The sequence below is a fragment of the Liolophura sinensis genome, chromosome 11 (assembly GCF_032854445.1).
Source record: "Liolophura sinensis isolate JHLJ2023 chromosome 11, CUHK_Ljap_v2, whole genome shotgun sequence".
In the NCBI taxonomy this organism is placed as follows: domain Eukaryota; kingdom Metazoa; phylum Mollusca; class Polyplacophora; order Chitonida; family Chitonidae; genus Liolophura; species Liolophura sinensis.
Window position 1 is genome coordinate 3,913,420 of NC_088305.1, and position 26,042 is coordinate 3,939,461.

A 26,042-nucleotide genomic window follows, 5' to 3' on the forward strand; every position below is an offset into this window, starting at 1 on the left:
CGGGTCAACCAGTCACTGCACTATCCCTTTAATGCTGAATGCCTAGCGAAGAAGCTAAAACTTCCTCGCAAGGCCTTAGATGTGACCCAACCCAGAAATGACCCTGTATCTACTGCCCCTGATGCATCACTTTGAAGTATCATACCACCCATGCCACTGAAGTATCAGACCAAAGACACCAGACAAGACACCCACCCAGTCACATCCTAATAACACCTGGCCAACAAGTCCTGTTTCTGTGCTCTAATCTGTAAGTGCTAAGTTCCAAGCCAGGCAGTAACAAATATCATTTTCGTGATCCCAGGTCTCCTGACTTCAAGACAGACGTTTTAGCCACAGAAACAGTTAGGGCACCTATAAATCTAGTCTTCTGAAAAGTTGTGAGTGCATTTGTCAAAATGGCGGAGTGTCCTTTACCAAAGCGACAAACAAGTCCACAAAACATTACATCCATGTGTCGCTTATTGTGCTAATGCACGTTCCACCCCTAAACGCCTCTTACCCCACGATGTAACGCTGTCCTGCCCAAATGATCTGCAGCGTTCACGTCTGCGCCGCTCCGCAACAAGTACATCACAGTTTCCATGTGTCCATTCCCCACAGCCAGCATTAAGGGCGTCCTGAGAACAAACAGAGGGGGTTGGTGTTTTAAAGAACAGATTTCAAAGTCTTTGAAACACATGTAGTTCTATTTTCTTGGGGATTTAGAGACCCTTTCAACATTGTTATTCAATTGGGGTAAATGATATAAAAATTCGCCCATGACATTTTGCCTGACTTGGCTAAATCTTAGTCGCTTAACATATACCCTGAATGACCACAAATTTCGTCCATGACTTACTCGACAATCTTTCCTGATTCTGAGAGTTTATTCAGTTTAGACAGCTGGGTTAAGGTTTGCTTCGATCGAAAATAGTATTTTGTGAAATTTATTTGGCGAAATTTTCGGTCATATAAGGTATATCACAGTTGTGTCTCCTTGTACAAGTTACAGTGCTCATATATTTGTAATGCTGCCTCACTGCAATGGCAGGTTGAAGACTCCAGAAATGCTATACACACACAAAAAGGGGCATAACTCTGCTGTTTTACAACGTACGTAGATTTCATTGGATCACACCGCTGTTTGATGCCACACTAGAGAATATTTCATGTATCGGAATAAAATGGTACTAATATTTATGAATGGTGACTGAATGCAAGAAAAGTCCAGTTTAAGAACTTTTATCATTAAATTACATTTAAAGTACTGCTCTGTGCAATGATCAACAAATTCTGTCAATGTTTCAGTGAAGCTCAACACGGCCATCATGTTAGGCTCCTTCAAGCAGAAGACAGACGTCACTTGTTTACAAAGCTCCCAGTACAGTTTTTACAGTCTTTCTGTATGACCTGACATGGGTTTGGTCCCAGTTCTCCCAACATTGGAGAGAGGTATAGATCTCAATCTCTGTTAAGTGTTACACAGGGTAGTCATCACCCTTCTGGATATCTGTTTCAGCTACTTACGTGATTGATGTCACTTATAGGATGGGAGTAAATGGGAAACCCACAACTTTCCCCAGGTTGCTCTCAGACCTTCCCATGTATGACCGGAGGAAACTGTGAGGCTCCTGGGTCATCGCTAGCACAGTAACTATTAGGCCACAGGTCCCTTTCCTCACACCAGTGATACAGTACACCACTCACCTGTCCAATCCATCCCGGCTGTCAAGCAAATTGCTCTCGTCTGCTTTACTTGCCAACAGCTTTAAACAGTCTGTGTGACCATTACTGGCTGCAATATGGAAATATTCTTTTACTCGCTTGTTTATTTACTTAAGTTTTAAATAAAAAGACCGACAAAAATCAGGATTTAAGTTTCTGCTGATTGAATTTATGAATTTTTCATGATTTCTGTAAATTTACTAAATATTAAAAAGTTAACTAAAAAAATATTTCAAAGGTCGCCTAGTTTACACACTTTACCCGATTCTGACAGTTCTATCAATCTTTATGGAAAGGTGTTTCCATGTTTACTTATAAGGTAGGGTTATATTTGAGGTTTGCCTGCAAGTTAAAATGGTATCCTACTGGAAAAATGTTCAGTGCCAAAAATAATATTTGAGATTTTCTTTTTGTGCCTCAGAATTTTTTGGGCAAAAACCTAGATTTCACACATTAGTAAAGTGAACTCATTAAGAACAAGGCATTCAGAGAATCCCACCAGCTCGCCTGCCATGGCAGTCAACTAGACAATGGAATCAGAGTAAAGATAAAAGTTGTAAAGTGTTGTTGTGGTAAAAGCGTCATTGTGGGGAGTTCTTGTACAAAACTGAGGCAGAGGTCTTTGATATGCAAACTGTGAACTGCATGCAGCCATCCGTGGACAATTCCAACACGGCGAAAGGCTGAGCAAATGTTGAGATATGGTAGTAAAAAAACTTCAATGTGGGGTGTTCGAGTACCAACTCGCTGGAGTGGTCTTTTATTTGCAAATCACTTCCCATGACTGGCTATCCGTGTAGCAAGGGTGGCCACTGCAGCCCTCTGATTGGCTGAGCAAACACTCAGCTGACAACAGCCAATGTCTGCGTGGATGGTTTTAACATTCCGTCACAGTATAGGAAGGCACATGCATCGGCCAGTGTCCTAGGCTCCTAGTACTAATACAGATGTGGAAAGCTTTCTACAGGCACTGTGTATACCAGATAAATTGGTATACACCAAGTAGCTAGAGAGACAAAAAGCTTTTCTAGATAAGTGGTTGGATAAGAAACAGTAGCCCTACAAGAAAGCCTTGTAGAGATCCATGTTTACAGGAGAACAAAATGAAGTCAATCTGAATGTATGTCCACAAAACCGGAAAATGCTAAAATCACCAGTGGAACCCAATACCCTTATTGTTCTTCTACATCTATGTGCCTAAAAATTGCTGCCCAACATGAAACTTTTCTTGATTCCAAAAATGGTATATCTGGCAAGTCCATAAATCTCGCAATAAACTCACAGAAGCTCCGTATACTGTTGCCCTGCATGAAGGCTTAATTCGTGTGAACGTGTTTACTACAGAAAACAAACTCAAGTTTACATGACTGGTAAATTTTTGAATTGAAAGTCTATCAATTAAAAAACATTCACAAAGCCTATCAAACTAAAACCAATAAAACAGTTCAACCCTCCATCAGTAGGCCCTTTGTAGATGTATACAGGGGAAAAGGAACATAAAAAGACACACAAACAAAAAACTTTTTATCACTGTATGTTGAAGATCCACGTATGATTGGCATTATACAAGAGTTAAAAATAAGCTTAACCTGCCATCTGAGAATGTGCATTTACACACCACACCATAAACTAGGGAGCAAAAAAAAAAAAGCTTAACCTTCAATCCATGTGTGACAGCCCAATATACAAGAGCTAAAACCCAAAAAACAAAGCTTAACCTGCCATACGAGAATGGGCATTTACACACCACACCTTAGAGGTAAACAAAAATGCTTAACCTTCAATCAATAAATGACAGCCCATTACACATGTAAAGGAAGTAAGAAAAAAAGCTTAACTGGGCATCAACACAAACACCGACACTTTTAACCCCTCTCACAATATCGCTAAAAAACAAGACAGCCACCAAACAAGCAAGGGCTGCTGCGCTAACGACAATTAAGTTAATTCTGTCTTTTTTAACTACCCTAATTCTTCAACCTTTTCAACAAGCAATGTTTTGAAACATCTGAGAGAAGTGTGAGTTGTAGAGAAACAATCTCAACAGTTCTTTGAAGCTTGCATCTTTAGTAAATCATTTGTGTGCCATATTCATAATAATTGTATTATTGGTTGACGATTTACACTATTTGATTCATAAGTATCAGAAGTACATAAACAGAGACAAGTTTGCCACTGCATTACATGGTCGTTTGCATGTCTGTACTCCCCCCACAGGCCTGATAGGTCACAGGGGCAATCTTACCTAAAAACACAATCGAGGGTACATAGGAATTATGGGAAATAATCGGTAGTCTGTACATCACTATCGGCAAACACTGTTAATGTCGACAGCATTCATTGTAAAACACTCGTCTACAAATAGAAATGCCAGATCGATTATTGCTGTGACTGTACGCAGGTCTGTATGTGACTGGTCTAGCCTCCGTAAGACAAATGAGAATACCTGCAGCATGGATAGGAGTCCGCCGGTTGACAGAGTCATGGACTAGGATGGAAGCTCCCTGATTCAACAACAACTCCACACACTCCGTCTGACCCTTGAAACAAGCCAGGTCCAACATCGTCCTCCCTGAAACAGCAAACAATGTATCGCTCAAATTATGCGTCACTGACCAGGCATGGACTGGATCAATTCAACAACGCTTCACTGAAATGTTTTATTTATTTAGTGGCGTTTTACGCCATACTAAGGAATATTTCACATATGACAGCCGCGAGCATTATGGAAGGAGGAAACCCAAACGGTGCCAGAATGAAACCCATGACCATCTGCAGGTTTACTGGATAGGAAGCCAGCAAGAGCCATCACTCAAACAATGCACCAGGCCACCCCCGCATCGCTCAAACAAAGTAGTTCGCTATGTGAGTCAAGATGGTTAAATCAAAAGCTTGACTATAATAATAATAATAATAAAAATAATAATAATAGCAGTATCTTTATTGATTGAAGGTAGCTCGGTCAATTTACAATGAAACTGTTCTTCCCCAAGCTATCACAGAGAAAACAATATATAGGAAACATGTACTTCAGAGTCCAATCAAAAAATACATCAATACGTATAAAATGAGATAAAGAATCATGTAGTTTGAAAAGAGAAACTACATACATTCATACATACAAAAAACAACAACAAAAGCAACAACAAAACCAATAGCACAGTCCCCACAACTGTCCCAACCAGCAGAAGAAGCAGGGTAGTGGGGGACAGCCCATTAGGGACCCCTTCCTACCCCTCTGCTGACGAACTCCCAACACACATGTACAGAGAACAAACCAAGTGAGTGGGAGATGGCCCCTTTCTCATCCCATGTTTCATTTGAACAATGCACATATGTGCAAGAGTATTGCAGGGACCTAGCCCTGTGAAAAAGTTTGCTACAATAATACATCTAAGTATAGAGAAAAACAAAAAATGTATATATATATATACTTTATGACTTCATCTGAGTTGTGGTCAGTTTATTTAACTTTTTCAAGATCTTAAAGCACATAAATTCCACAATGTGGAGATTATGTGCTTAGATTGCTATGATGTGCTTAGATTGCTATGTGCTAAGATTCACCACGCCTAATTCAACAACTTGACTTCATCTGGGTTGTAATCAGTTTGTTTAACTTTTCCAAGATCTTAAAGCACATAATCTCCACAATGTGCCCAAACAAACAAAAGTTCAGCCTTCCAGTTGCTCAAGCAATGCCTCACTCAAACAGTCATTCACTATGAGATTCACCATGCCTAATTCAACAACTTGACTTCATCTGGGTTGCAGTCACATGTGCAATTTTTTTTCTTAAGATGTAAATGAAATATCTGAATCTCTATAACCTATAACGCGTGCCTAAACAAACCAAATTTTATATTTCCAGTTGTAAATCTCTAACTTCCTTTGCACAAAAAAGAAATATGTGATTGACTCCTCTTAACATAAGAAATTACCTTTGGCTACATGTAAATGTATATCTTGTGGGGGTTTGCAACAGTATTCAGGATCAGATTTTCATACACGTACATGGATCTGTTTATTTGATTGGTGTTCTATGCCAAACTCAAGAACATTTCATTTAAACGGCCAGTATTATGATGGGACAAAACACGGCCAGATCTCACCAAAATCCACAGGTTGCTGGCAGATCTTCCCACTTATGATTATTATTTCATTATTTTATTTTGCCATCCACTTCAGGCAATGGTAAAGTAAAATGCTGAAATATTAAGTTAAAATGAAGCTTTCATTTATTTTTTTAGTAATATTACTTGTGTATTATGAGAAAGTTATCAGAGGATATACTGGGTTTTGAGCTCAGTCACTGCACTGTTGAGAGACCCCTTGGTCGTAGTGTCGACCATCCGCAGGCTGCTGACAGACCTTCCCACGTACGACCAAAGAGGAAGCCAGTCTGAGCTGGACTTAAACTCACAGCGACTGCATCAGTGGGAGGCTCCTGGGTCATTGTGCTGTGCTGTCCCCAATACATGTATTTGAAGTAAGTGACGCAGCGGTAGCTGGAATATTAGATATGCAGTTTGTGAAACCTTGCCCATGGCCACGTTAATGATATGAGTTCACATGAGCCAAGGCTTAGTGAGCGAATACTCCATACACTGTAAACTTACTCACCGTTCATATCTCTTATGTCCAGGTTCATGATACAGCTAGTGAGTGAATACTCCATACACTGTAAACTTACTCACCGTTCATATCTCTTATGTCCAGGTTCATGATACAGCTAGTGAGCGAATACTCCATACACTGTAAACTTACTCACCGTTCATATCTCTTATGTCCAGGTTCATGATACAGCTAGTGAGTGAATACTCCATACACTGTAAACTTACTCACCGTTCATATCTCTTGTGTCCAGGTTCATGATACAGCTAGTGAGCGAATACTCCATACACTGTAAAACTTACTCACCGTTCATATCTCTTATGTCCAGGTTCATGATACAGCTAGTGAGCGAATACTCCATACACTGTAAACTTACTTACAGTTCATATCTCTTGTGTCCAGGTTTATGATACAGCTAGTGAGCGAATACTTCATACACTGTAAACTCACTCACCGTTCATATGTCCAGGTTCATGATACAGCTAGTGAGCGAATACTTCATACACTGTAAACTCACTCACCCTTCATCTCTCTTATGTCCAGGTTTATGATACAGCTAGTGAGCGAATACTCCATACACTGTAAACTTACTCACCGTTCATATCTTTTATATCCAGGTTCATGATACAGCTAGTGAGCGAATACTCCATGCACTGTAAACTTACTCACCATTCATATCTCTTATGTCCAGGTTCATGATACAGCTAGAGAGCGATACTTCATACACTGTAAACTTACTCACCGTTCATATCTCTTATGTCCAGGTTCATGATACAGCTAGTGAGCGAATACTTCATACACTGTAAACTTACTCACCGTTCATATCTCTTGTGTCCAGGTTCATGATACAACTAGTGAGCGAATACTTCATACACTGTAAACTTACTCACCGTTCATATCTCTTATGTCCAGGTTCATGATACAGCTAGTGAGCGAATACTTCATACACTGTAAACTTACTCACCGTTCATATCTCTTGTGTCCAGGTTCATGATACAGCTAGTGAGCGAATACTTCATACACTGTAAACTTACTCACCGTTCATATCTCTTGTGTCCAGGTTCATGATACAGCTAGTGAGCGAATACTTCATACACTGTAAACTTACTCACCGTTCATATGTCCAGGTTCATGATACAGCTAGTGAGCGAATACTTCATACACTGTAAACTTACTCACCGTTCATATCTCTTATGTCCAGGTTCATGATACAGCTAGTGAGCGAATACTCCATACACTGTAAACTCACTCACCGTTCGTATGTCCAGGTTCATGATACAGCTAGTGAGCGAATACTTCATACACTGTAAACTTACTCACCGTTCATATCTCTTATGTCCAGGTTCATGATACAGCTAGTGAGCGAATACTCCATACACTGTAAACTTACTCACCGTTCATATCTCTTATGTCCAGGTTCATGATACAGCTAGTGAGCGAATACTCCATACACTGTAAACTTACTCACCGTTCATATCTCTTGTGTCCAGGTTCATGATACAGCTAGTGAGCGAATACTTCATACACTGTAAACTTACTCACCGTTCATATCTCTTATGTCCAGGTTCATGATACAGCTAGTGAGAATCTGCAGAGCTTCTGTATTCCCATTGTACGCCTGTGGGAGAGAACAATCTGGCTTCATCAGTACAGCGATGGACAGCTGTACGAACATGGCATGTTTAGTGCCACAAATAAATCATTTCTGGTGTCATTTTCATAACAAATGTATGCATTAATTTAACTGAAAAAAGTGTTTTAAGATTTACACTTATAATACAAACTGTCAACAGGTTTACAGCCTAAAACGCTGCAGATTAACTTCTGGATTCCAAAATGAAGATATAATGGAAATTACAGCTTCCTATACATTTGTGTAGACGTGCGCATTTGTTAAACCTTTATACCCATCATTAGAAAGAAAGAAAGAAATACATATCACGGCATCAGGCAATCAAAGGGAGGTAACTCACGGCTAGATGTAGCGGCGAGTAGGCTGCTCCAACAGGTAACAAGTCGGTCGGGGCTGCATCCATTAACTGAAACATAACAAGCATACATCACAAGTTAATATTAAATAGCAGTACATATACACATGTGCGTCATGTCTAACATACACCAGAAACCATACGCGGACAGGGAACCTGTAACTTTCCCTGCTCTGACTTTGTCCGGCTTTGCTCAACCAAGTATGTGTGGTTGTTGGCACAGTTAAGTCAAAAAATGCCCTAAGTTGTGACCAAAAGTATATACCAGATGAAAAATCATTAAATACTATCCTGGAAAATAGTTATTTTTTAGAATTACTCTAAGTGAGTAAAATGGTGTTAAAAGATCACCTTTTACAGTGGTCTGTTCTGACCCAGAGGGTACTCTGTCACATCAATACTTTTTGCCTGAAATAATTTGTTTCACGATCAAATCAGCAAATGCATTCATAGATCTGTATGTATATGCAATTTAAATAATGAAATGTGGCAGTCTAATGAGTATGAAGTAGCAAAAACCTTACGTGATGTCACTGGTCCCATTGTGGTCAGAATAGCCCACCACAGAACAATAGTATTACAGAATCTGAAGACTGCCAATATTTCATGACAACCTACAATATGCCTTGTGTATACATGTAAACTGTGGGAACAATTTGAAGAATGTGGTCACCAGATCCACCCTCACCATTTCTAAGGCAAGTTTACAGGTATGGCCGTTGAGGGCTGCATAATGGATGGCGTTGTATCCCTCATTGTCGCGAACGCCAGGGCGAGCATCATGTTTTAAAAACAGTTCCACAACCCTGTGAACAGAAAAGCAGAAAGTTTCGACAGACTGCATAGAATAGAGTTATCAAAAACCCAAAACAGTCCTTGAATATGATCATAAAATTTTAACGCTTTGTAAACGGTCTCAAAATGTGTCATGGATGCCCAGCTGCATTTTTAACCACCTGACATGCCTTTTGAGATACCAGCTGTAACACTTTACGTTCACCTTAACTTTTATTGTTACGTACATCAGAGACTAAAACATGAATTCTGTAACTTACGGGAAGTAACTTTGACACAGGCCATCAATGACAAGCCTAGAAATAGGTTCCTGACATCCCTGACAACCTCTCCCCTCCTTTTGGAGAAAGTGGAGAGATCCATTTTGTCCATGTTACATAACACTGGAGTGGAACCAAGTTTCTTACAGCAGGTTTGTTCCAATATTGTTTAACACAGATGACACAGGGTGGATCACGGGACTGACGGCACTTCCCCAACCACAGTACTAATGTATATTCATATCAAAAGAGAGAGCTGTAAAAAGAACTGACTTAGCTTCCCCATCCGCTGCGGCTGCATAGTGCAATGGTGTACAGCCTCTTTCATCTGTGATGTTCAGGTCGCTCCCGGCAACCATCAGGATCTGAGCACAGTGTTTGTGGCAGTTAGCTGCAGCGTAATGAAGCGGGATCCTGAAACAGGTAATAGACAACAGGTAGATAACAGCGGTTAAAGGAGAAGAGACCTTAAAAACCTGACACTATAGACTGAAAAGAGCACATTTTTTTGTATCTGGTGGTGCCTGTTGCATAATTTTGCGATTTTCCATCGCCATACTAGTAAAGCCTGAAAACGGCAAAGCTGGCATAAATCGCTGAGTCCATCACATCCTCCACCTTCAACACCCTGTAATTTATGCTTGGGGTTTGTTGTCTCTCAGCCAATGACAGTCGTTAAAACTGCCGGCTTGTTCATGTAAACTCGGAACCATACGTCCAACATTCCGGTGTCCCGATCGACAAGCGGAAAAAAACTGTACTGTTCACAACCTTCTGGGAAGGAGAATTCTACCTGAAATGTACGAACTGCACTTCGGTGGTTTCCTACAGCAATTCTGCTCCTAACACAGAAGAGTTCAGGACTAGTTCTTAGGCAAACTGGAGTCGCCCACAGCAGATTTTGGCACTGACTTTATATTTTTATCAACTTGAGGTATATTTTAGAATTTTTTCTCATGGCATGCACCGACGAGGAAATACATACTCTTTTCAATGGAAAATTTAAATTTTCTTCTCCTTTAACTTCTAAAGATAGGGCTTCATCAGGTCTCAGTGCTCAGTCACAATTAGCAAGTTAGGCCAAAGGCAGAGACTGTAAGCACTGCCAAAAACAACTAAGCATAAACTGATATTGCCATTATAAATACATGCAACAAGTAAGTCTCCCACCCCACTTCCCACCCAATGCAAAACAGCTAATGTTATGATCCTTCCAGGGCATGTGCTGCTCCCTCCATTCACCTTACATCACTTCCACCACCAGACTGGTTTGGCTTAGCCTCACCACTAGTGTCCTTTTGCAGGAACTGTTTAATCTGCATTCGTTAATAAAATTGTTTCAAGGGTTGATTAGAATCATATTGTGCATACTTCTGATAGGGAGAATGAAGGTGTATTGTTAGAAACAAAGATTAAGACAAAGTTTTTCTGTTTGATGACATCACTTCCTGCCTCTTCATTGTGACCCCAATGACCTCGGCATTGTTCCAGATTTCTCTACAAATTTTTGCCAGTGGTGGCAACGATATAAAGTGAACATTAGTGAGCTAATGTAGGCATATATGCATCAACAGAGTATCCCACCTAATGTTCCAAAAGTGTATATATTTTTTTTATTCTTGTGAAACCACAAAAATGAACAAAGTTCTGTAGTGGATTACCTCCCCTCCTTGTCCTGAAGTCCAAAGTCAGCTCCTATTGCCAACAACAACTCCACACACTCTACATTTCTGAAACCACATAGGAGAGCATGAAAACCAACCGAATATTCAAGTACACTTTTAGTCGGTTGTGGATATTATTGTGATATTGTGAAATGGGATATTCCAGACAGCTTTTCTCCTCAAATTCAAAGTTTTATTAATTGGATTCTCCGTCTTGATTTGAATGTTTGTTAATACCAGGCTCACTAATTTTAGGCATAAACCACGGACCTTTGGCAAGTCATCTAGCTTTCTCAAGGCAATGATTATCAGAATCAGGGCCCAGTTCCACAAAGATGTCGTACATGTATGATAATTACACATATAGGACAATGGTACGGTAATAATGACACAAAAAATATCATTCCCCAAATGTACGATAAAAAAACTGGGCCCTGGTTAGGATGTCCATATATAATCACAAATAGCTTTCCATTGTACTCCCACATTGCAAGATTGCCCTAAAGTTGTTATCTCCCTTTAATCACCACTTACCCTCCACAGGCAGCTGCATGCAGGCAGCTTCGACCGCTGTCATCAGTTGTGTTCACGCTGAAGTGGGTCATCGACACCAGCAGCCGTTTCACGCAGTCGGCGTAGCCGTTCAGCGCTGCCATGTGCACCGGCATCATGCCATTACAACCTCGTCTGGCAACATCAACATGAGACACTGTGAAACTCTCAGCAGATAAGAAATGGCAGAGTGATCATTTAGATAAAATATATACTGGCAGCACTCCAAACCACATATCTTTTGGATGATTGGCCGATTAACAAAGTAAATGTAGCCTACAGGGTAATTGTACACTTGTAGAAGTCTAATTACACGAACTTTTTGTAAGACCACCTGAATGGTCTTACATCTTGCCAACATCAAGATCTGGAAAACTGTGGCTGTATTTGATTGGCTTAACCCTGTACTCAAGGATATTTCACTTATATAATGGAGGGAGGAAACCCATGACTATCGGCAGGTTGCTGTCAGACCTTCATATGTCGAAAAACTGTGGAGGCAGCTACAAATATTAACCATATGTTGAAGATAAAAAATATCAAAATGGCAAAGTCTAATTCATTCAAAGTGTAACTTTCAACTAAACCCTAATGGTCACATTTTATGATTTTGTTAAATTCTGCGAGCTGCAATGACACTAGGACTGTCCTTGATATGTAAAATCATCTTGTGGGACTAGCTGTAGGACAAGGAACGTATATCTACAGAGGAAGGTCTCATACATTGTGTTCATCAAATGGTCTTAGGCATACAGGATGCAGGAAAAGATACAATAAAGTGAAGGGCATGGTTATAAGGAACACACACACACAAAAAAAAATGTGAAAACACATGAGAAGAAAATTTGACATTTTTTAATAAGCCCTGTATTATGTGCATATTTTCCTTCAACAGTCGCAAATATTCAGGCTCTTCCCCCCCAACAAAGTTTGCAACTGAGAGCTATCACCATCACCACTGCTGGCTACATAATTTGTGCACTGATTGATGGGGCCGTGTGAAAACTGTCAATTAAAGCCATCTTTACGCCCGAAGAAAAAAAGCTGATTGGTACTTTCATATGCTGGAACACATCATACACTATGTATTAAGAAATAAGAAAACAATTGTTTCATGTGTCATGTAATCATCCACAGTCCATACCTGTTGGGATTGGCTCCGTTCTCCAGCAAGGTGGTGATGAGCAACTCATGGCCGTACCTGGCCGCCACATGGAGCGGGGTGTTCCCCATCTTGTCACACGCCTCCACCTCTGCATCTGTCATGTGCAAAAACAAAGTCGCTTAAGTACATTACGACTGATGGATGTTAGCTGAGTTACTTCTACCAGTATTAAAGTTGGATTTCGTTTTGTTGACCATTAGACACCTATACAAGACACAAACTAATCAGCTCTTATCTTAAAACTCACTCAGTGCCCTCTTCTCATGTCTCGGAATTAGTTTTTATATAACTATGAATGTTCAACATACAAAACAACAAATACTGCAACGCTAATGTGACGTTCCAACCACAAGCCTCCACAAAATAATTCCATGTATCAGTTTATCCTTATTAAAACTGTAGGTCTGAACAAGGTCGGTGAAGAAAACATTTGCCATTGTACTGCTGTTTCCTTTTTTAAATATATTTACACCCGAAATCAATGCACTTGATGCAGTTTTAATCTGAAGAGTTATTTCAAGGGAGAGAACTCTAGTAAAATTTCCTTCTAGTGTACCTCACTAACTATAATTTACAGCTTGCTAAACATACACCTGTACAAGAACTTTCATTAAAGCTACTTTAAAATCTATAAAATTTTGTATAAATACATATTTTTTTCTACTGTCACACTCCAGTTTGAAACATGCGGTTAGATATACATGCCCTTGAGAGGACACCTTCCCCCATGCAACTCTCTACTGTGTAAATACTGTAATGAACACGGGTAGCAAAAACCACACAGCAAAATTATAGCAGAGCACAATTCTGGGAGATGTTCTGTGGCAGATTGGGCCGCAAACTAGCGCGCATGCATCCCACACATTCTGGTAGAACAGTGCAATAACATCTTCAGGCTAAACTGCCACATATCCATATCATATCAAGAAGGGCTGTAGCTTTGGATGACTCCCGGGGCAAGGCCTTACTTCGTCACATTTTCTTACATATGATATCTTCTGTTTCTGTTTAATTTGCCACATTTTGTCCCAAGCGATATCTTACACTTTTCAAATGCTGTGTTTGTTTAACTTGTTCTCTTTCGTCATATACAGATATATATATACAGGCCTTGAAAGCCACATGGCATTTTACACTAAACATGTTTAACCAGCTGCCATTCTATGTATTCACATATATAGTTTTAACATAACATCAGGACAAGTTATAATATAATACAATAACTGAACACATAGGAAAGATTTTCTCCAAACAAGGACAACGCTAGCATCACTAAGTGTCAGACGCTGAAAAGTCTTACTAGTATATGGCTCCAGCTGCCCATTTCTGCTCTTACAAATCCTGAAGTTCGGGAAAATCTTACAAAGTTTGCTCACCGCATTTCCATGCAAAACATAAATACTGGACTTCATTACAGCTAAAATCACCTTATTTTGAGATCAGATCCTGCAAACATACAGAAACTGAATGTTTGGGTATTAAAACTGATCAAGGAATGCATCCTCAGCTCTGAAATACTTTACTGTAATTCTTCAAACTTTTCGCATGTTTGCAAGGTTTTTATTCAAGCATATGCGGGAGACGAGATGTTCTTTCATATGTGAAAAGGTTGAGGAATTGAGCTAATATCTCTGTATGCAGGATATATACATGTGTGGTTTGAATCAGAGCTATCAGATCCACCTGCATAAAATCTACACACATCTACTCCACATTTTAACCAACACAACATTATCTTATTGTATTTAATCATTTAAATACATATAAATTCTATCTTCATAATATAATTTTTATAATAAAAAAAATATGGCCCATTGATATACTTGGTACTGTATCTTTTAGCAATATAAGAAACAAAAAGTTTCCAAACTGACATAATGTTATGCAAACTGGAAGAAAAGTTTCATTTTTATACACACTCTGCCTTTACCAAATTTCTTAAGGTACTTTGGTGCCAGTCATTTAAAGTTAATACTTAAAGTGTTTTGAACCATAAAACAGCAGAGGGAAATTCTTAAAAGTCTATTTCTTCCTTCAAATAAGAAAATGAAAACTTCAAACACATTAAACTAAAATTTAGGTTGTATGTAAAATTTACTTGCAATCCAACATGATCGTAGTCAAACTGTCGGTAACAGTCAAAATGTACACAAATTTTGTTGCTAGGTAAAACAGTGATGTTATCAAAGTCTCAGTGCCATGCCACAAAGTGTTCCTTCTAATTTACAATTTTACCCAGCATATCTCAAACTTTCAAGGCGGCATAGAGGTTTTGCATACAAACATTTTACTGATACACATCAGAATGATGTCTTCTGAGAGCCGTTAAGTCAGTGAATGAGAGACAATGAAAACTAATATTTTTATTGGTGAACCATCATATTTTTGTTCAAGTTATTTGTTACTGACATTTAATATAACTTAGTTTGATCACTGAATTTTTTGGGAGCCTGCACTATTTCTGGAACTAAGATGGCTATCATATGGCCCTGGTAGTTGATGTCAAATTTAATACTCGAGTATACTGCCCTTGTGTTACGAAAAAAGAACATGTTGCTTATTAATTGTTGAAAAATAGGCTTCCTCTAACAAGCAATAATGCCAAAACAAGATTCTGAAATGATCTCTGTACACGAGTTGTACATATATGTAGTCGATTCCTCATTTTAAACCTATCATATGGCCTCAATTTTTCATCTTCCCGAGAGCAGCTTGAGTCAACTGTTTCCTGGTTTGAGTATTTGGGCCTAATGCATTTAAATTACCAGTCGCATTAGAGAGCTCTTGTCCATCAACCTCTGACACAAGGCTGCTCCCACAGCTTTCCAAGACACAGAATTTGATAGCATTTTATCTCACATCTCATATTCATTTCCCTTCATCATAAACAACCTACATGTAATTATATGTATGAGTATTTTCGATTCATGTTCACAGCTGCTACTTTTGTTTTCTTTACATCTAAAACATAAAAAGGAAGGATTGTGATTAAGAAAAAACAATATCAGATTTATGTCCCCTACAACTAAGATACCGCAAGGGGGCCATTTTTTTTCTTAAGTTTTCAAACGCAATTACGGGATAAACCTTCGCTAAAAATCAGTATTCTTGTTCCAAAATACAAAAAAAAAAATTTTCTTTCCAATACACAATTTTGTTGTTTATGCACACAGAACTATGGATTTGTTAAAAAAAACACAAAAACTAAAAAATTGATATTCTGAGAATTGGCAGAAAAATCAGATGCCTGATTTAAGATGTTCATGTAACTGAGGCGGAGTTTTGCCCTAGTCTGGTATAAGGTAACATGTAAAACTGAACAGCTCACCATGCTCTGTTAGAGTCTGTGCTCGGGTAAATCTACCATGCAAAGCAGTCATGTGTAGAGGGGTACGCCCATCCTCACACTGAAAAACAAAACCAAGAAAGTAGGACCAAACAAGAAATCACCAAACCTTCCCTGCTGATATTTGGAGATGGCCCCTCACTCTCTCCGCATGCAATGCCCTGTAGAGATGGGTTAAAGGTTTAAATGATTAGATGCATGAAAACGCACTCTGCTTCCTCTACTGCAGACTTCATATACTTGTATAAGTAATGGTGAGGATGATAATATAGGTTAGAGACTTGTTCTGGGCTTCAGAGTCGTTGGCAAACAGTGTCCTTGATTTTTGGATGACCGTACTCAACAAACATTTAGTTATTGCAATAAAGAGATATTTCGTGTCCAAACCAGTTTATCTTAAAAACAAGTGATAAGTGTCGAGATCTAAGTTGTAAAAAAATATTGGACTATATTAAAACCGCTGTCGTTAGTTTTGGAGGATAACATGGTAACAAGTTTCCTTAAGGCATGCCTGGTTTGTCGTCGAGCAAGAACACTTGACGTCCGCCATCGCTGACCTATAACCACAGATGACGTCATCACATACTTAAATTTTAACGCGCATAATGTTGTTCCCGGGCAACTGTCTTCCCCGATGTCATATCTGCCTGATTCGTCATCAGATGAGGAATAGTATCACGTTACAACAGAAAAATTTTACACAAACAGATGAGGGCTCTTCATAAATAGGGATCAAATATTGTAATTCATCGTAAATCTTTTTGAACCGTGGTGAGAGCTGTGTTTTACCTTTCCTTCACATTATTCTAATATTTGCACCTGGTTTCTCTTGGCACTGAATAAGCACTTTAGGCACTAAATCCATCGACTGGAGGTTCTCCCAGAAAATGCTCACTCCACTAAAAACCTACTTGCAGACACAAAGACAGGATGTTCCCTTAAAATTTTGGACAAATATTAGTAGTGGTGAAAGTAGAATATTACATTTCTTTACCAGCCTTTTGGAAAAGTTAAGATATGAGTATGCTGTTCATAAGAGAGTCGAACCATGTGGGAAAAAAACAGAAACTCAATATTCCTGCTAGAGTTACATATATATTGGCTAAAATGAGCAGACCAGGTGTCCCAAATTTTAGAAGAAATAGGGCATGTTAGTCTTTCACACAGAAAATTTTGACGGATGATTCAATCGATCATTACTGTTACAAAAATAACATTGCTAATGTTTGCAAGCTATTCTGAAGTCACAAAAAAGTCTCTCACCAACTTGTACTACAAGGTTATCACATCTGAAAGCACTGAAATCGAGTCTAATGAAATATGATGTTAACACACTTTCTCAGAAAATGCTACGGATGATGTACTTGAGATAAAGGTGGGGGGGCGGGAGGGGAAGGTCAAAGGAAAAAAGACAGATTTTAAGGAGGAGGTATTTCGTCTGAAGCAAACAAATGCAGCTAAAGATATGTCTAAAGAAAGAAACATATCCACCAGAGACGAACTGCATTCATGATTTGACCATTTGCATAAAGGAGCATTCCAGAGTCTAACGTTACATTACAAATGGTGTCAGAAAAAGTCAATACACTACACAACTGACGATACACAAGGACCTGCACAGTGCAGGTGCTGTGGTTTGCTTAGAAACAAATAAAAACTGTATCAACATGAAGAAATAATATATGAAAACAAAAGTGCCTTTATATAAAAAAAATAAACCCTTAAACTAATGGATGCCCGTGCATATATATATATAGGAGAAATCAAAATTGGTAACTTTTGTAGTCATGGGCGGCATATTTCAGTAAATTGTGAACAATTAAAAGCAGGAAAATTTCTTTTTGGATTAAAAGAAATCAGATTCATACTCCTTTAATAACTATCCTCATACTTCTTAGGATTCTCTGCGCATACGTGTCTCTGAAGTGCATTACTGTACACAGATGGCAAATTTCAGGAGGTAAATACTGTATGTAATCAGCACAAGATAACTTTAAATATTATTCTTTTTTTCCATCAAATTTTTCCTTTTATTTATTTTTTTTTTTTTGGACATAAATTTCTAAATCATTACACTGTGTCTATAAATGTACATGTAAAAGGTTTTTCTTGAAAAAGTGGACCATTTATCTCTTTATTGTGAACACCCATTTCTTTTCCGCTGTTTGACACGAATATCAATACCCAGGTGCTAAGTGATGTAATACACGATACTGTAATTCTTCCACCTTTTCGCATGTTTGCAAGTTGTTTATTTCAAGAACATTCTGAAGGCATTATTCAGTATGGACTGATAAAATTATACTTTCTGTGAAGCCCTGAAATTGGCCAATCTATCCAATCTGGTTTTGTCTCCAAAATCAAATTAAAAATGTGCCTACACTGCCCTGAAGGTTGCTCTTTCATATGCGAAGAAAGTAATTAGGGTAGATATAACATGTGTTTGGCTGACATCTGTACCACCACCCGTACAACTGCACAACATGCCCAATGCTCTCATCTCATGACGCGTCAACCGGATATGCACTCACAGACGCCGCGGGCAATACTAACTTGTATACGACACAGTCACAACTTCCGGGTCACTTTTTTCTTCACCCAAATGAAGCATTATATTCACCTACAGTGTTCACAAAATAACACACAAGGGCATTTACATGTACATATATATATACAAATTATATATTATATATACAAACTGAAATGAATTAAAATTTAGGTCACATGAGTTTCAACGCTTACAATGTTCTTTCACTCCAATACATTTGCACACCTTTTTTGCAAAATTCAAAGACATATGTGCACCTAATAACACATTAATATTTAACATACAACATTCGTGAAATAACTCACCTAATTAGTGAAAGTACAGGTGGACAGATAAAAAGGATTATTTTGTGTGAAGAAATGGGTGAACTGATTTACTCATTTGATAAAACCCACAACGACGAAAACCACCACTCACTATAGCATATCTTTGTTTTCTGACAGCAGTTTGAAACCTGTTGTTTCTATCAACCAATACAGCATAACAGTTTGTCAGGCTTCATAGATGGAAAAAACTTGCTACATAAAAAAAATAACTCACTTTTTGCATACATTTAACTGCTGATCTACTTGTACAAGGAAACTGTTACCTGGACTTTTGTTTTGGCTCCTTCGGACACTAACATCTCCAGACAAATTCCCCCATGTGTGGAGGCTGCAGCGTAGTGTAGAGGTGTCTGAAAAAACACAGCCATCAGATATCTTAAAGCTTGTCACAGAAGCATTCAATTGGTTTCATTTACTTATTTTATTTCATTGTTCTACTCAGGAATATTTCACTTATTAGGGCAAAACCACTGACCTTTGGCAAGTTATTGATGAATACAATTGTTCACTACATACTGTACAAGGTTGCACACCTTATTGTGGGATGATTAGTTGTCTTTAATGAGGACACACAAAGCAAGATCAACCATTTATTGTCACCAAGCCCCAACAATCAGTGAAATTTAAACATTTTATGCACAGACAATATTAAACCATACACATTTTAATAAGGCTGGACTAAATTACCTCCCTTAAGGTCACTTTTCCGTTAAATATGTGCATTTTCAGAGTAAGCTGTGGTTGGGAGGGACCTCAGAAAATGGGCAAACGGCAAGCTTCTGAGATAAAGCGGCATAAACTAGTTGAAAACCTTTTTAATTTGCAAACTGATTTGGAAAGCCTAGAAATATTTTTTTAATCTATTTGTAGGTGATTTTAAATCCTGACCCTGCAGAAATACAATAAACAGCGAAATGTTATGCTCAAAAACATATACTTCATTTAAAATCTCTTGATATTTCAGCGACTCTCAAGGGCTGATACAATGTTTTATCACATTCTGTTACCGAAAAAACCTACATACAGCATGCTTTGATAGATGAGGGTCCCACTTCTTGTAGTTTCACGACTTTAAAGCTAGTCTGGCGTTACGTCATAGACACTGTTGTGTAACAAGGAAGGTAATTTAGAGCAGGCCTATAGTACAACATAGTTCATATTTCTTATTCTACACCCTTATTTGAATGTACAAAGACTAACAAATGAAAACATCAGTGCTGAATATTCTTCTAAATTTACAGAGATGAGTCTGGTGAATACCAAAAAATCTGTTCTTGCACAACTAAAAACTCTCAACAAGCTTAAGTTTTTTTTATGTGTTGAATCAGTCCACGGTTGGAATATTGTAACATAATAAGCAAATGCTTGCGGTTTCATGACAATGACGGATTTTCAAAGGAAATTATGCGAACACATTTTTCTATTTAACAAGTCATCTTAAAATGGAACCATTTTGGAAACACTCGGTACAACATCTGGTTTTTGTTTTCACTGCATAAGATATTCACAAGACAAGGAGGCCAAATATCACAGTATAGGTGTTACCAGGCCTTTGTTGTTAACGGCGTTGATGGACGCCCCAAACATGAGCAGCTCCGTGACAACTGTGTCCTGACTGTTGAGACAGGCCACATGAAGTGCGGTGTTCCCGTAACAGTTCACCGCGTCTACCTCCACGCCCAGCTCTAACAGCAGCTTCACTACAGACACCTGACCACTGGTCACACTGGCGTGGAGCGGTGTGTACATCTGAGAAGAGAAAACATCACGGTAAAGTAGAGATACAAGGGCATAACATAATTTACCTATACTCTAGGGCCCCCTAATCGTTTTACGCTTTACATATACGATGAAATATTTCACTTGTATGATGGTTGCCAGCATTATGGTAGGAGCAAACCCCGAAGGAAACCGAGCAGACACCGGAGGAAACTAACCAGACCCCGGAGGAAACTAAGCAGGCCCCGGAGGGAACATGCACTATTCATATATGCACACCTCACCCTAACTGTTTTAAAAATGGGAGTATTAGACACCATATGAAAAACTGTGTGTCTGATTTTGGTTAATTTAAACATGCCTTCACACATTTTCATTTAAGGTATGTAAGTAACTGTAAATTACACATCAAAATCATAGATCAATTGTACATTTTTTCAAGAAATATGCAGTTTTAGTTAAAATTGTTCCCAGTGTGAGCCCATTGGCCCTTTTCCAATATCCGTGGATCTGGGGAGAATGGGGATAGCTGGAAAATCTCACTACCTGTCCATTTTTACAAACAGGGGTAGAAATGTTTATTTAAAACCACCTGTCACAGAGATAGGTAGATTTTTTTTTTTTTTTTTGCACCTGTCACCTACAGGTATATAAATGTTCCCATCAGTCTGAATTTTAGAAAGACTATAATTTGTGAAATAGGCGAAATTATTTTCTGTCAACATCGCCAACCTGGTGAAGCCATATAAGTCTACTGTGTTACAAGAATACTTGGTTTCAGTAGCATTTTCCTTCTTATTCAATATTCTGTCGTGACCGGGACTTCTGCACAGTCAATCATCAAGACGAAACTTATTTTCGGGGGCTCAGTCCGTACTTGTGTACGCATGCGCTTCCCATTCAAGGGAAACTGAAAAAAATCATCTGGTCTGTATGCGTTTAGATTTATGTGCATGAATCTTGAGTTGCTCCCCTTTACACCTGTGCCGTCATGCCTAGTCCTCGAGCGCGAAAAGTTAGCAACGCGGTCCTAAAACTGTACACTTTTGGGCAATAGGAAGAGGCCAGAACAATTAATTTCATATTTTATTATTTATTCCTTTGACTGGTGTTTCACGCTGTACTCAAGAAGATTTGATCTATATGACGATGGCCAGTAACTTGTACTAACTATAGATGTGATGGCGAGAGACTCCTGAGTCATTTGTGACACTTCAATTTTTGATTGATTCACAGCTCTGCATTGACTGTTCTCTAGTTCAGTCTGACTGTCGTTGTTCGTTTCATCATAACTGTGGATTCTGGCAAAAAAGTGTCAGGAAAAGTATTTTTGCAGATCTAATTTTGCCGATAATTGAAGCGGGTCCTTCAACGTTGAAGATACGTTTGGTCTCGGAATTGAAAGCGTAAATACAATAGGTCCATTGACGACGTCCTTGTGAACTAAATGACGTCCTAACAGTGATGACTTGTTCGGGCAGAAAATGACGAAGTCTTAAGACAACATTTTGATTATGGGAACGCCAAGTAAATCTACAGACTTCACAATCATAGACATGCAAGGATATTGACTTCACATGATTGTAAACTTATTGGGCCTACTTGTCGCTGTGACAGGTGAATTTTTTTGTGACCTGTTGCCAGGCAGACAGGCGTTATCAATACTACATCTAAGTTTAGTAGCTTCTTTACTGGTCCATATAAAGTGATATTTAACTTGAAGCACATCAAGTATCAAGTGCAAAATAACCTCTATTATTTCAAGAGTTTTAAAAATCAGGAAAACCCTTCACCAAAAGTCAAATACTGACAAGGTCAAGGACTGCTAAGATCAAAGGGAAGCTGTACTTGCCCTAGGGAAATATGTAGACTTTAAAGGCCACCACATGTATCAAAAACCACTTCTTACCGATCCAAGTCTAATTTTTAAGCAATGGACAGGTACCTGTTTGTCACGACAGTTCAGTTCAGCTCCATGCTCTACCAGCGTCCGCACCACGTCTTGATGACCCATAAAGGCCGCCCAATGTATAGCCCGACGATCTTTCTTGTCAAAGGCGTTTATACTGGCACCTTTCTCCAACAACAACTCAACCATCTGCAAAAAGATATCACAACGTTTTTCACGAAATGTTCCTAATGTGTATTACAAGTAAGTCAGAGGGTATAAAAATAAAAAATAAAACTTGAATATCTTTTAATTTACTATATGATCGAAAATTCATAAAAAACCTCAAGACTGAAATGTGACGGCCAGATAGGCCACAAGAGCATTGGACTGAATAAAATCTTGCAAACTTCCCATCTTAAGCTGAACTGATTGATCGCATAATTGATGGGAGCACTTACAATGTACTCCTAGCCCTGTTATCAGCCCACATTTTCATGTTGTAGGTCACTGATAAGCTTCAGACACTGCATAGTATGGAGAGGACAAGAAACTATCACATATCAACTATAGGCAGAGTTATCTCCCCTGTCTGTAGGAGCCCCCATACCTCTCTGTGACCGTTAAAGGCAGCGTGATGTAAACTTGTCCTTCCCGCCCGGTCAGACACATTAACGTTCGTCAGCAGTGGGATGATAAATTCTGCGCATTTTACAGAGTTGTTGGCTGCTGCCACATGCAGTGGCGTCTGCCAGTTCTTGTCACGCGCGTTCACATCTGCCTGATGTTGCAGCAGTGTCTCCACAGTTTCCTAATAAGATAAAATCGTAAAAGCACATTATTAGATTTTAAAGGGTCACAGACATGAAACAGGATACATTTGTGTTTTAAGGGCATTATTTTGTGTAAACTGGTAAAGTTATACTTTGCTCGAAGCCCTGAAATTGGTTAATCCAACAAACGTAGTTTTGTCTCTAAAATCAAATTAACAGCATGCATAAATTGCACTGAAATAGATAATTCAAGATCATCCGAAGCGTGATCAATATGTAAAAACTGTACCAAGCAAATTGGTATTATGCTTAGCTGAAGGATGTCTAAGAACAAGAACTATTTGGTGCAGAGAAATAATCAGCACTTTTTTATGCAAGTATTTTTGGAATCTTTAATGACGCAGAGAAATCATATTTTTGGGGTCGTTTTCACAAAAAAATAATAATGAAAGGAAGTGCTTAAGAGGTGGAAAAGGTTGAAGATTTATAGTACTTTTCCAGCTACATCACCATGGGAGTCCCCTTCAAAGCAAGGTAGAATGCTCCAAAATCCATCATGCTGACTGTGCAAGACTGGACATAAACTAGAGGTAAACAACAGTGTCTGGCGCAAAATAGTATTTTGATAGGGGGTAACTGTTAGGAACAAAAGGAATTAGGAATTCTTAACAATGTGGACAGACGGAAAATTTGAGTTATGTTCCGTAAACAGAACAGTTAGCCCATGTCAGAATACTTTTTTGTGCCAGTCATTGTTGTTAACCTATAGCTTATTCAAGCAGTGTTGCCTCAATGAAGCACTTTTATTAGTTATACTCAACAGATATATTTTTAAGGTTGGTCACCTGACTCCTGGAACAGCAGGCTCTGTGTAGCGGTGTCACCCATTTGTTGTCCTTTGTGTTCACGCGTGCCCCACTCATGATCAAGAGGTCCGCAATCTCTGCTTCACCACAGTAGGCTGCGGCATGCAAGGGGCTTCGCTTCTCTGTGTCCTGTTTAAACATCAAAACTTTTTTTCCCAACAAAGTAAACTAAAATTTTTTACACGTACTTCAGCAAGATGACCAATATGTGGGCAATAATATTGCTTTGAACATTCATATACATGTATGTCACAGTGTAAGGGGTCCTTCCCAAACAGTGTATACTAAAACATATTACCTCACCAGACGAAGGTCTTCCAGCAACCTCCAGATAGTCATGGGTTTCCCTCCGGGCTCTGCTTGGTTTCCTCCAACCATAATGCCTGTCACTGTCATATAAGTGAAATATTCTTACGGCACAATACGCCAATCAAATGAATAAATAATAAATAAACGTCTGTAGTAATGCATGGTTTCAGCTCAGACTGTATTACATGTATTTACAGGAGAATTTCAGGATTTAGGCACCAATTATATTTAGTGTTTACGGTTGAGTTGACACAAAGAAATCCAAAAAAAGAATAAAAATGAAATAGCAGACTTTGTATCGAACATTTGTTAATTAAGAGAGTGTTATCTGTCGTAATTAACAAAAAAACCCCACTTTACTTCATTCATTTATTTATTTGATAGGTGTTTTACGGCGTACTCAAGAATATTTCACGTATACGACGACTGCCAGCATTATGGTGGGTGGAAACCGGGCAGAGCCCAGGGGATGGCCATGACCATCCACTGCTTTCTGGCAGACCTTCCCACAAATGGCCCGAGAAGAAGTCAGCAAGAGCTGGACTTGAACTCATAGCCGTCACATTGGTGGGCGGTTCATGGGTCATTTGGCAATGTTGGCGTGCTACGTGCTAGCCCCCTCGGCCATGGGGGGGGGGAACCACTTTACCTGAAGCCCTGATGTTTGCTAATTCAGCAAATGTATATGTAATTTCAGTTCCACATTCCATCTTTGGGTGGTGAATGCACTTGATGTTGCTATTTAATATGTCAACAAGGGGATTAGAATTCAGGACAGACATGTAGAGGTAGATAGAGGAACAGGCCAGAGCCCAAGAACAACTGTAGACATTCGCCATGTTCGCATCTGACACGTCTTGTGTGTAGATTAAATGCATGTGCCCACACATACAGATACAACGAAATATAACACACATATACATGTACCTGGTAGTTGACATCTTCCTTTTTGTACAACAAAGCCCTCACTTCATTAGAGTCGCCATGGAAACACGCTTGGACAAGTGGGGGCTAAACAAAACAAAAAATGTAGAGACAATAGTAAACAATACATGTTAATTGCCTATGCTGTGTTACAAAGCTTGCACTTTACACTGACATGTTCACACGTCACAGCTGTGGGTCATAGGTGTAGTTTATCGACAGTTCTCAATCAAAGAACAGCAAACATATATTTTTATATTTTGATACATCCATCATTGAGCACTGTACGTGTTTGTAACTACATGTAGGTAATGATAACAACAAAATCCAGACCCGTGTCTGCATGGACTGTCCATAGACACATACCGACCTTAAAACCTCACCAAAAACACAGCCTTTACAGAGACAAAATATAAAGCCATATACATGTAAAACTACTTTTGTTGCTGAAATATCCTACAGTTTTTCATGTAGGATATCATACCATACTTTCGAAAAAAAGAGCAACTTATTTGTCCTTTGTTCAATGCCATACTCTAGCATTTCACACTGACACACTCATTGTTGTTTCCATGGTTAGAAAAATTGGAACGTCTGG

At 38.9% G+C, this 26,042-nt stretch overlaps 1 protein-coding gene across 2 annotated transcripts in view; it reads right to left on the bottom strand.

Annotated features, from left to right (window-relative positions):
- LOC135478076 (serine/threonine-protein phosphatase 6 regulatory ankyrin repeat subunit A-like) overlaps nucleotides 1–26,042 on the bottom strand; it is a 51,345-nt gene that overhangs the window by 17,652 nt on the left and 7,651 nt on the right. For both annotated transcript variants that reach the window (XM_064758347.1, XM_064758346.1), the window contains exons 2-18: nucleotides 25,448–25,531; nucleotides 24,191–24,340; nucleotides 23,183–23,383; nucleotides 22,630–22,782; nucleotides 20,511–20,714; nucleotides 19,229–19,315; nucleotides 16,074–16,152; nucleotides 12,725–12,839; nucleotides 11,563–11,715; nucleotides 11,026–11,094; nucleotides 9,638–9,778; nucleotides 8,998–9,115; nucleotides 8,295–8,360; nucleotides 7,864–7,939; nucleotides 4,154–4,279; nucleotides 1,690–1,777; nucleotides 503–620 (exon numbers count right to left, since the gene is read on the bottom strand). In XM_064758347.1, the coding sequence (XP_064614417.1) occupies nucleotides 503–620; nucleotides 1,690–1,777; nucleotides 4,154–4,279; nucleotides 7,864–7,939; nucleotides 8,295–8,360; nucleotides 8,998–9,115; nucleotides 9,638–9,778; nucleotides 11,026–11,094; nucleotides 11,563–11,715; nucleotides 12,725–12,839; nucleotides 16,074–16,152; nucleotides 19,229–19,315; nucleotides 20,511–20,714; nucleotides 22,630–22,782; nucleotides 23,183–23,383; nucleotides 24,191–24,340; nucleotides 25,448–25,531 (2,028 nt within the window). The remainder of the gene's footprint in view (nucleotides 1–502; nucleotides 621–1,689; nucleotides 1,778–4,153; nucleotides 4,280–7,863; nucleotides 7,940–8,294; nucleotides 8,361–8,997; nucleotides 9,116–9,637; nucleotides 9,779–11,025; nucleotides 11,095–11,562; nucleotides 11,716–12,724; nucleotides 12,840–16,073; nucleotides 16,153–19,228; nucleotides 19,316–20,510; nucleotides 20,715–22,629; nucleotides 22,783–23,182; nucleotides 23,384–24,190; nucleotides 24,341–25,447; nucleotides 25,532–26,042) is intronic.